Here is a 12,353-nt window from a genome sequence, read left to right on the forward strand (position 1 = left end):
GGACCTCAACCAAAAGCTCAAACATGATCCAACACCTTATTCAAACTTGCTCGAATCATCAAAACACCACAAATAACACCTAAACCATCAAATTACATCAAATTCAAGCCTAAGTTCATCCAAATCTTCCGAAACTCGCATTCGATCAAAAATCCAACCAAAACACCTCCGAATGATCTGAAATTTTGCACACACATCCAAAATCACCTAACGAAGCTACAGAAACTCTCGGAATTCCATTCCGACCCTCGGATCAAAATCTCACCTACCAACCGGAATTCGCCAAAATACTAACTTCGCCAATTCAAACCTATTTCTACACCGGACCTCCAAAATCAATTCCAATCACACTCCTAAGTCACAAATCATCCCCCGAAGCTAACCGAATCACCAAAAATCACATCCGAGCCCTCTAACTCATAGGTCAACGTCCGGTTGACTTTTTCCAAAACAAGCCTTCCTTAAGGAGACTAAGTGTCTCATTTCCATCCAAAACCAATCCAATTTGACTCATTCACCCGAGACTCTTATAGTAAGACATACGGAAGCAGAAAATGGGGGAAACGGGGCGGTAACTCACGTGACGAAGGGCCGGGTCATCACATAGATACAAGTAAATTGGAGGGGAATTCTAAAGGAAAAGCGGTGTTTGAGGCTTGAGTTGGCCGTGGAAGTTCGAGGTAAGTGTTTGGTCTAACCTTAGCTTGAGGGAATAGGTGTTGTGCCTTGTTTGCTATGTGCTAGTGTAGTGTACGACGTATAGGTATAGTGACGAGTGTCTATACGTTGGTGTCAAGCATGCCCATGGGTCTTAAATTATGATCATTGTGTTTCTTAATAAGCACTACGTATGCCTAAATTGTTGATTATCCACGTTGAGTAAGGTTTATGATTTTCTTCTTGGTATTGGGTTATTATTGAGCATTGGCTATAGTTGAGGTTCAATTGTGAAGTTGATTATTGCTACAAGTTTGGTTATAGCTGATTCCTTTGCCGGGACGTATTAAATTCTTATTGTTGATTCCCTTGCCGGGACGTATTTATACTTATTGTTGATTCCCTTGCCGGGATATTGTTGTTGCTATTGTTTGGGTGAGGAAAGAGTGATAAAGCACGAAGGGTGATGTCGTGCACATTTATACTTATGCATATGGTGAGGAAAGAGTGATAAAGCACGAAGGGTGACGCCGTGTACATTTACATTGATATTGATGCATTGGTGAGGATTGAGAGTAAAAGCACAAAGGGTGATGCCGTGCACATTTTCATTACTTGATTGCATTGGTGAGGATTGAGAGTAAAAGTACGAAGGGTGATGCCGTGCACATTTTCATTACTTGATTGCATTGGTGAGGATTGAGAGTAAAAGCACGAAGGATGATGCCGTGCACTTATTGCCTGTTTGTTTTGATTTCTTGCTGTTTTCGGTTCAAATACCTTAGTTGTTTTATTCCACTATTACTGCCATTCTTTATGTTGGTATTTCCCCCATAGCCTGTTACCCCTCCCCGTTACTTTTGAATTACTTCTATTACTATTATTCTGCTAGATACTGTGTGACTGCAGGTTAATTATTTGTTGTGTCCTAGCCTCGTCACTACTTCGCCGAGGTTACGCTCGACACTTACCAGCACATGGGGTCGGTTGTGCTGATACTACACTCTGCACTCTTTTGTGCAGATCCCGGTACTGGAGCATATGGACCTTAGCTAGGGGTTGTTGCCTTCAGTCCATCGGAGACCCGAGGTAGTCCTGCAGGCGTCCACAGGCCTTGGCGTCCCCTTCCTATCTAGTTTATTTCTGTTCTTTTCTATTTCAGAGACAGACATGTACTTTCTTGTTCAGACCCTATTTGTAGTTTTTCTTAGATAGTCCGTGAGATTGTAACACCAGTTCTGGGTAGTTTATGTTTATGGATTCGTATTGGTGTTAGCTAAATTGTTAAATTTCCTTCTTCCGCTTTATTATTTCCGCTGCTTATTATATGTTAACTTGAAATTATTAAGAAATTAAAAATGAAAAGGGTAAATTAACCAGAATAGCTGCCTTGCCTAGCTTTCTCTAGTAGGTGCCATCACGACTCCCGAGGGTGGGAAATCCGGGTCGTGACAGTTTTCTTGCAAGTGATTAATTAAAATATGCTTTGGGGTTTATATTTCAATTTTGAAGGAGATTGGTTAAGTATAGAGTAGGTTTTAGGTAAAAATTCAAATTGAAACTAGAAGGAGAAGAAGTTGTAAAAATTGTACGATAATTGTATCATAATTGCATCTGAATTATATATGATACATCAATACCTAAAACATAATTGTATCATACTTGTATCACAATTGTATCTAACTTGTATATGATACATTAATACCTAAAATAATGCCTGATGTAATACTAATACAATTCACGATACAATTATGATATAATTATTTAATGGATTGGATTTGTGTCGCATAAGAATCATCACAATTAAGGATGACATGTTACACCTCACACTTTTCCCCTCATCAGAAGTTGGAATTAATGGGGCTTTTAAGCGTAACCAATCGGACGTTGACAAAGGGTGATTATGAATTCCATCAGATTGTACTAGCTGCCCCCAACCGGGGACACTGACCGATGCGGGACGACCCATTTAGCACTTGGGGCGGTAGAATTTTTAAAACCTGATATAAAAAGTAGCGCAGCTTCTCTCTCTTTCATCTTACGCAATCCCATCAGCTTCTAGTTCTTACAAAATATTCTCAAGCTCCTTCTAAGAACTTTTATAATGATTCAAGGCTATTCTAAGGCGAACCTAGCAGAATTTAACGAAAAGAGTCTCTTGATCCTGACTAAGTCAGTTATTTTCTTGTTATACTAATTTTGGAGATTTATTTGGAAGTGAAGAGAATCACCATAGAAGTGTAAGAATCCAGAAAGTGTAGTTAGTTCTTCAAAAGGTATGTAAGGCAGTCTTCTTTCTTGGCATGACTTGGTATAAGCGCTTCTTCCTAAATGATCCTTATGTTGTAAGCCTATATTGGTCTAAGTCTTTCTTGAAATATTGTTCATATTCTTGTATGTTCTTTACCGGTGGCATTTTATTATCCAGTCTAAGATATTTCCAGATAATATCTTGAGGTTGTGAAATTTAGTTCATTCCTAATCTAACTTTGATATCTCTAATAATTGACCTTGCATTGTACTGTTACATATATGTTTCTTTTACTAAATCGAGCCCTCGATGAGGCCCGGTACGGAATGATGTATTAGAAGATATTATCGAGCCCTCTATGAGGCAGCGTACAAAATGATATATCATGTAATATTACCGAGTCCTCTTGAGATCGGGTGCGCTGAGTGTTGTTGAGGCTGGGTGATAAGTTGATATTTTACCAACTTATCTCGTCGTTAATCTTAGATTTTGCTATGTTTGATTGAGTAAATCACGTGTTTAATGTCGTTTACATCCATTTTACAGGTTTTATGTGATTTAGAAGTGATTGTGAAGAAACCAAGTGAACACGAGTCAAAAAGGAGCAAAAATGAAAACTGGAACACTGCCCAGTAAATTACCCTTCGTGAGCACGAAGCTTCAGGAAATAAACCTTCGCGAATGCGAAGCTGGAGGAACAAACCTTCACGAATGCGAAGGGACAATCACGATCGCGAAAGTGAAGGAAACAAACCTTCGCGAACGCGAAGAAGAAAATGGACGGAAAAGCCTGGGCTGTTCTGAAATTTTACGATTTTAACCCCAAACCATTTAATACACAACCTAGCTCATTTGTAAAATATCTTTGGCTTATTTTCAGTCCTTAGACTAGAGAAGACAAGTTTTGGAAGCTAGGGTTCTTGCACACACACTTGGGATTGAAGCTTTTGGTTGAGAATTTCTTGCCTATTTATGTTCATTTCTTCATTTCCTTGCTTTGTATTGTATATCTAAGTGTGTAGTATTTTTTCCAACACTTGAATCTTGTTTATGGAAATATTCATATTTAAAATGTGGATTAAATATCTTGTTGTGCTTATGTATTGAACAATTTTTATTTATTATGAAGTGAGTTATTATTTCTTTAATTATTCTTGTTCTTTAATATTTTCAAAGGGATTAGCTAACCCTAAGACTCGCCCATTTACTTCAAATTAATTTTGGGAAAGATAATTTGGGGTTGGAAAAGATTAATTAACAAGAACTTGAGGCTTTAACCCACAATTTGTAGATTCTACCTAGGGATAAGATTGAACTACTTGTAGCCATATTCGGGTGTGCTTAATCTCTTAATTATTTTAGGGATAATTCAATTAGTAAGTCATGTTAGTCTGCTAAAAGAAGCTAATATAGAATTATTACCCGAGGCTAATTAATATAAACTCGCTCATAGTTGTAAAATCGTGAAATACATTGGATCGTTACTTGAGTGTAGTTCCCCGTTTATCCATGCTTATAGCCATTGATCATTTTATTTGCTTTCTAGGTTAGTTTTTATTATCTCATTTAGTTATAAAAATATTTTTTCAAAATATTTTTAAGTGTTTGGCTTAGCATAATAAGTGATAATTCTCTTACACGCCTAATCGCCTACATATTGTTTCCTGTGGGATTCGACCCCGACTCATAGTTGGATAAATTATATTGCATGCGACCATGTCCATTTACTTTTTAGCAGTGGATTTGAACGTCATCACTGGGTATAACCGAATCTTCTTGAGGCCAGGTATAACCAAGACCTCCTGAGGCCGAGTACAATGTGATGAAAGCATGAGACTTTACCGAGTCATCTATGAGGTCGGGTACGATCTGAGATGATATGCCCTAGAGAGTGGCTAAATAATATTATTATATCTAATGCATAGCCCCAATGAATGGCTTAACCCTAATGAAGTTTGTATACATTCAAGATTCATGGTTACTGTTGTGTGCGCCTCCGGTGGCTTGTCTTTGGTATTCAAGTCAAACTTGTGTATTCATATATCTTATGTTATGCCTTTGGTTTACATATATTATCCGTCTTACATACTCAGTATATCTTTCGTACTGACGACCTTTTTTTCTTGGCACTATGTTTATGCCCACTGGTACAGATAGACCCGTTTACATCCCTTCTCAGTAAGGTGCCCGTCTCAGCTGTTGGTTATCACACTCCACTTTTTCATAGTAGCTGTATAGAAGTCAATAGGTATTTGAGTATATGTCTCTATCATTTTGGGTATGGTGAGGAACTATCCCCACCAAGTTGTATATTATGGTAGTCTTAGAGGCTTGCAGACTCGTGTCAGTGTGTAAATAAATACTTGTATGACTCTGTTGGCAATAGTTGAATATATGTATTTAAAGTTGAAGTTTTGTCCGCCTGTCAGTTGTGAATATTCTATCTTACTACTATGCTTGGAGGTCTGGTAGGCCTAGATTGCATGTTGGGAGGTCTAAGTATGGGCATTGGTTCGCACGGGCCTTCGGGCATCGTGTGTCGGTCGTAACTCCCAAGGTTGGGAAGTGACAAACTTGGTATCAGAGTGTGTATTTATATCTCTTATGTTATGCCTTTGGTTTACATATATTATCCGTCTTACATACTCGGTACATCTTTTCTAGTGACGCCCCTTTCTTATAGGCGATGTGTTCATGCCCACATGTACAGATAGACTCAGTGACGTCCATCCTCAGTAAGGTGCCCGTCTTAGCTGTTAGTTATCATACTCCACTTCTCTGGGGTAGTTGTACAGAAGTCGATAGGTACTGAAGTATATGCCTCTATCATTTTGGGTATAGTGAGGACCTGTCGCAACCAAGTTGTATATTATGGTACTCTTAGGGTCGTTTGGTAGGGTGCATAAGAATAATGCTGAATAGGGTGTATTAGTAATGCTGGTATTAGTTATGCTTGCATTAGTTATGCTGGTATTAGTTATGCTTGCATTAGTTATGCTGGTATTAGTTATGCTAACATATTTCTTATCCATTGTTTGGTTTGATGTATTAAAACATTGCACAATTTCTAAAAGAATTGTTTGTTTACAAAAATGCCCTCAAAACTAGTCCACACTCTAGCTTTTTAAAAGAAACATATGTTGAGAAATATTTTTATATGAAAAGGTTTAAAAAAAATATTTCATTTGTCTACCTATATTGTAAAATAAAATTAAATATTTATTTATAAAAAAAGAAAATATGCTAAGAATTTATTTATTTACTAGGGATATAATTTTATTTCTCATTATTTGAATTATTTTGAACTTGTATTAATATACTAACTAGCATATTTTAATCAAACATAAATTTTGAAGGACAATTTTGTCTTTAACTAAGCTAATGCATGCATTAAAACACATTGCATTGCTAATACCATTGTTTTTTATGCATTAGTTATGCATAGGATAATACCAAATAGGATGTATAACTAATGCTTGCATAAGTAATGCATGGGTTCAAAATGTATACCAAACAATGTATTATTAATACACAAAGCTAATGCACCCTACCAAACAATGTATTATTAATACACAAAGCTAATGCATGCATTAGCTTATCTAATGCACCCTATCAAACGACCCCTTAGAAGCTTGCAGACTAGTATTTAGTGTGTAAATAAATACTTGTATGACTCCGTTGGCAACAGTTGAATACATGTGTTCAAAGTTGAAGTTTCTTCCGCATGTTAGTTGTGAATATTCTATCTTACTACTATACTTGGAGGCCTGGCGGACCGAGTTTTCATGTTGGGATGTTTAAGTATGGGCGTCGGTTTGCACGGGCTTTCGGGCATCGTGTGCCGGTCACACCTCCCAACGTTGGGGTGTGACATAACAATTGAAATTTTATTAAAATAATATGATCTAATGTGCTCAAACAAACTCAATTATTATTTGCCAAATTTAATTTGAACATACTGCATATTGCGCGGGTGCTAACTATCAAAAACAAACTCCTCTTCGCTTTATAAAGAGTCATTCTTTTAGTTGGCTAGTAAAGAGCTAGTAAAATGCTACGCATGAGAATTGCGCCACAAGGTAAAAGTGATAGATTTGCTCATATTCCCTCTATTTAATTTTATATGATGGTATTGAACTGGAAATGAAATTTAAAAACAAAAAAAATAACTTTTGTTGTACAGTCAACCCTCTCTATAACAGCTTCCTTTGTTCCGATATTTTTTGTATTTTATAGTGAATGGATGTTATACATCTATAACAGCATTTGACGTTCAAATATTTTTAGCCGTTTTAAATAAAAATGATCCAAATATCAATTATTTTTTCTTTTCTAATATTACATGTAAAAAGTAAAAAAAAAAATATTCAAATTTAAAATCTCAAAAGATATGCGTATTTCACTAGTTAAATATTGAAGAAACAACAACAACAACAACCCAGTAAAATCCCACAAGTGGGGTCTGGGGAGGGTAGTAAGTACGCAGACATTCCCCCTACCCCGAAGGAGTAGGGAGACTGTTTCCGGAAGACCCTCGGCTCAAGATAAGAAGAAAACAAAAAGGGGGGAATGTTAGTTTCACCACAGAGATCATAGGAAAAATAGGAACATAAAATGCAGAAGGAAAAATGCAAAACAAAAACAAAAATGATGGCTAGTAAATAGGTCATGCACCGAAAAGAGAAAATAGTAAGACACGACAATGCCCCTAGCTATCTCAGACAAAAACCCTACCAAACTAGGCTCACAACAGTACAAGGTAACGCAAGACTCAACTACCTCCTAGCCTAAATATTGAAGAAAGCTAATATATTATTAATAAATTCATAACCAAACGATAAAGATTTAAACTCTAAGGCACACATTTAGAGCTACTTAGAAAAATAAATCCTTTCAAGATTAATGGAAGAACTTTGTAATTGTAGCTTGTTTCGTAGATTTCACTCTCTTACTAACGATATAACACTTGAATTGGCGAAGATTCGTATCCAATTTCAGCAAAGAGGTAACCAATAGCCTTCACATAAAGACGATCTAAAAGCTTAAGAGTTAAATCTTCTATCTAAATATTTTTTGGAATTTGTCTAATGGAAAAGATATCATGTGCAAATCTTCAAATTTTATGTCCTATGCAAAATAGAAACTTTGTGCAATAAAAAAGATTGTGTGCATATTTTTAGAATTATTAGTAGTATCCTTAAAGATTTTATATGGCGGTTATAGAAGGGTAATTTTACAAAGAGCGTTTTGCTATAAACATGGCTGTTGTTGTTACAGGTAAAAAGATGTTATAGAGAGGTAAAATATAATTTAAAAAAAGCGATTCTAAGAAAAACTTGGCTTTTATAGTGAATGGTTGTTGTATAAGAATATTTTTACAGAGAGGTCTAATTGTATATCAAAAGTACCATTAGAATGTCTAGACTTAAATATGTTATAACATTTAACGTAACTTATTTAAGATAAATGGGAAGTATAAAATTAAAGAGCTTCCAAATAATAAAAGGTGTTCGTACAAAAGAAAAAGATATAATTGAAAAAATACCACATAAAATAGAATAGAAAGAGTATATTTTCTGCGTCAGTCTATTTTATGAAGTCTTCAGATGGAAAGATAAAATGCCCCATGCACGGTACCTCCCCATCGAAAAATTATACTATGTATACATAATATGTACTTTCGTATATAAAAGTCAAAAATTACTTTTAATACATGTATGTTAAATCTTGAACACCCTTATTCACCACTAGCCCCACGTATGGCCACATTCTAGAAAAGGGATGTAACAAAGAAGAAAGCTGAAATAAACATAAAACAATAACTTGACTGTGAAAATGTAAGAACTTTTCCTCAAGAAAAAAGATTTGTCAATACCAACTATGCAATAGCACTAAGCATTCCCATACTGTGTGTTAAAAAAACACATGTTGTGACCTGTGAGCAATCCTCATGTTACAAACACATTCAATACATTAACCAAAACAACTGTACAATCAGCTGATTCTGCAAATGTGCAGGTTCTTCAGCAGCCTCAACTACTTTTCAAGCTTGAAAAACATAAAGGCAAACACATGAAAAGGCGTCATCTTATCGAATTATTTAGCGTAAAGGGGAGAAGCAGACGGTCTTGGATAAGAAACTGAAGCATGTTTATTACCAACATCACCAGCACTCCGTCTACGTGGTCTAGGCCGGTTGTTACCGTGGCTGCGAGTATTACCTGCATCTTTAGATTGTTGATAAAGTTGCTCTAGTTCTTTAACAATGTCACTCATGCTTGATCTAAACCTAGGATCTTTGGATAGGCACTGCAATGCAAGGTTAGCTACTTTACTCGCTACGTCCATTGAATACTGGCCTTCAAGACGGGTGTCCAGAACACGGAAGACCTTACGTTTGTTACCTAGGTAAGGCTTCGCCCACTCCACCAGGTTGTGTTCTCCAGATGGTCTATTCTTGTCGATTGCCCTACGACCGGACAGCATTTCGAGGAGGACAACTCCAAAACTATACACATCACTCTTGCTAGTTAAATGACCTGCACCAAACCGATGAATTAGAAGGGAGATGAGCAACTAAATAATTCCGGGTACAAGAAATTTATGATAATGTTTGAACTCAACATGTAAAGTCAATCAACAAGCTGATTTCTGTCTTATATTCAACTGATTGAAGTGTCAACATCAAGAAATCAAAGTTCGTCAACAAAGAGCACTTTTCCTGAATTGGAGATGGAGCGGAAGTGCAAATGCATTGTACGTGAATGAGATTCTTGAGGATAAGCAAGAAAACTGAACCATAAGGAACATGACGTAAAAAGTAAAAACCAAAAACTGCATGTTAAATGGATCTTGGATAAGAGGAAATGTTCCATCATAAAGGCAAAGATGCCCTGATCAGTATCTGTCTGACGTTCCGAATTAATATTGATACTCTGTAGAAGTTGGGCCACATGGGAACAAGAAATTAGGAAGCTAATGCACGAGTCAAATGAAAAAGAAACCATACCAGTGGCCATGTATTCAGGAGCTGCATATCCATAGGTCCCCATAACCCTTGTAGAGACGTGGCTTTTATCACCTGTCGGTCCATCCTTTGCCAATCCAAAGTCCGAGAGCTTGGCAGTGTAATTCTACAATGTTATAAGAGAAACATCACAACCAAGTAAGCAAAAGTGCGCTGGTTCATAATAAGCAATTGCACAAAGATCTGATTCGCAGCGGACATACAGAATCAAGCAAAATATTCGAGGTCTTGAAGTCTCGATATATCACTTTTGTTTCAGCACTGTGGAGAAAAGCAAGCCCCTTTGCAGCTCCAAGAGCAACCTTCAATCGCAGGTTCCAAGATAAAGGCTGGAAATAAGAACCTCCTGTTACAGAACAACGTACACTTATTTACTCCAACGGTGTCGATGATCATAGTTTAGAGTAGAAATTCCAAATGGCGAAGACAAAGAACTCACTCCTAAACAGATGGTTTTCCAAGCTTCCCCGAGGCATGAACTCATAAACCAAAAGCCGGTGTTCATCCTCCAAGCAATACCCGATCAACTTTACGAGATGAGGATGAGAAAACTGTCCCAAATAGTTTACTTCTGCCTAAAAACATAGAGGCACAATAAAAATTAGAACACGGACAACCTTTACGATCTACTGGAACTCTCAGATAAGAAAGTATTAGCACTTAAACAAGCGCTGCAATAAGTAACGACAGTTCATGGGATAATCAGTGCACTTAAATGGAACATAAGAAACTCACCAGCCATTCCCTGTGACCTTGAAAACCTTCTTGATTCAGCCGTTTCACAGCAATGATCACACCTGTCCCGGGCTTGGTAGCTGCAAATGTGTTCTCGTCGATCCACCCTTTGAAAACCGAGCCAAATCCACCTTCTCCCAGTACACTATCAGGACGAAAATTCCTAGTGGCTGTTTTGAGCTCAGAGAAACTGAAGCTCTTCAAATTGGCCGACTGCAATATCTCCCCTTCACTTCTGGGAGCCGGTGGCATGGTTGAGACCCTCGAGCTTGGATTGCTATCACATCCATCTGTGCTAACAGATCTTGAATTTAACCCTGTTAATAATTATCTTAATATATTAGATAACTTGCTTTAAATGCCACTATCCATCAAAAATTAGCAACAAATAACCTCATTAAACCACAAACAGCTACTTAAAACCAGAGATAGCAACATATATACTAATTAGGAAAACTCTTATTACCAAATAGTAGGGGTTCTATACTAACAAGTTAAAGATTAGCAAATACTCCAACAACAACAACAAACCCAGTGTAATCCCACAGGTGACGTCGGAGGAGGGTAATGTGTACGCAGACCTTACATCTACCTTGTGCAAGGCAAAGAGGCTGTTTCTGATAGACGCTCGGCTCCAACTAGCCAATTTGGTGAAATCCAAACTTATACAACTATTAATTATTATGATGATGAAGTTGATTGTATTTCAGTTATATGAACTAAGACATGATCATCCTTAATAAATTAATGAAAATTAAAATAAATCAAACAAATTTGCAAATTGTGCAAGCATTCAAGTAGTAGAAAAATCACACCTTTGAAACATATTCTTACCTGTATGAAATGGGCTTTCAGCTTTAATTCTAGCACTCAAACAAATCCCCATTAGAAAACAAAAAAACACACCCTTTTTGAGCTTCCTTTCTTCTTCAACAAACTTCTCTTGCTCTGTATATCACAGAACACACAACCACGTGTAAAAAAAAAACACAGAGAGTAGATCCAAGTAGCTCAAAGCTGAAATATGAATATAAAAGTGAAACCCCTTTTTACAGCTCCCACCAAATGACTCTTTTTTTTCAAGAACCAAGAAATATAAAACTAAGAGAAGCAAAATAAAAAATAAACTAAAAGTAGAGACTTTTCAAGAAAAGAAGCACCCACCCCACCTCTAAATTTTTTTTTTCAAGAAAAGTCAGGAGGTAGGAAAGATAAGAAGATGATGGCTGTTTGTTGTAGAGGTTTCTTTGAAGCTGAGAGGGAAAAAATGCCAAAGGAAAGGAAAGAGCTAAATTTGACTTAACTTTAGCATTGGTTTATAATCAATATAGTGAAAGGAGAGGAGAGGAAGGTTGGTAGAAGGGGATATTAATGGCGGCATGGGTCCTACTTCCTAATCTTTAAGCTGTCTCTCTCTCTTTGGACTGCTGGTCTTTAATTCACACACACACACACACAGTACAAAGAGATTGCTTTGAATTTGTATTGGAGCCATTTGTACTCCACCTAAGCTAGGTGAGGTTTGTAAAGCATGGTGTCACCTTTGTTCAACCACAATAATTAATTATTGAGTTTAAGTTATATACATCTTTATTTTATTATTTAAAAAAATATTTATAGGTAAGTTTTCATAAAATATAAAATATGTAATCTTGAAAATATAATAGTTACCTAGTTGTGCTG

General features: G+C 36.6%; 1 protein-coding gene across 3 annotated transcripts; it reads right to left on the minus strand.

The window, feature by feature from the left end:
* On the minus strand, positions 8,714-12,146 carry LOC109213526 (protein kinase APK1A, chloroplastic-like). Of its 3 annotated transcripts, none has more exons than XM_019377343.1 (7): positions 11,835-12,146; positions 11,505-11,618; positions 10,671-10,987; positions 10,375-10,510; positions 10,139-10,281; positions 9,918-10,041; positions 8,714-9,447 (listed from the first exon to the last, which is right to left on the minus strand). In XM_019377343.1, exons 2-7 carry the CDS (start codon positions 11,554-11,556, stop codon positions 9,005-9,007), a joined length of 1,215 nt encoding a protein of 404 aa, XP_019232888.1. In that variant the 5' UTR covers positions 11,557-11,618; positions 11,835-12,146; the 3' UTR covers positions 8,714-9,004. The 3 variants fall into 3 exon arrangements, with proteins under 3 accessions (XP_019232888.1, XP_019232896.1, XP_019232880.1); XM_019377351.1 differs by having other exon boundaries at positions 11,840-12,103; XM_019377335.1 differs by having other exon boundaries at positions 11,505-12,103.

The sequence above is a fragment of the Nicotiana attenuata genome, chromosome 2, assembly GCF_001879085.1.
Source record: "Nicotiana attenuata strain UT chromosome 2, NIATTr2, whole genome shotgun sequence".
NCBI classification, from domain to species: domain Eukaryota; kingdom Viridiplantae; phylum Streptophyta; class Magnoliopsida; order Solanales; family Solanaceae; genus Nicotiana; species Nicotiana attenuata.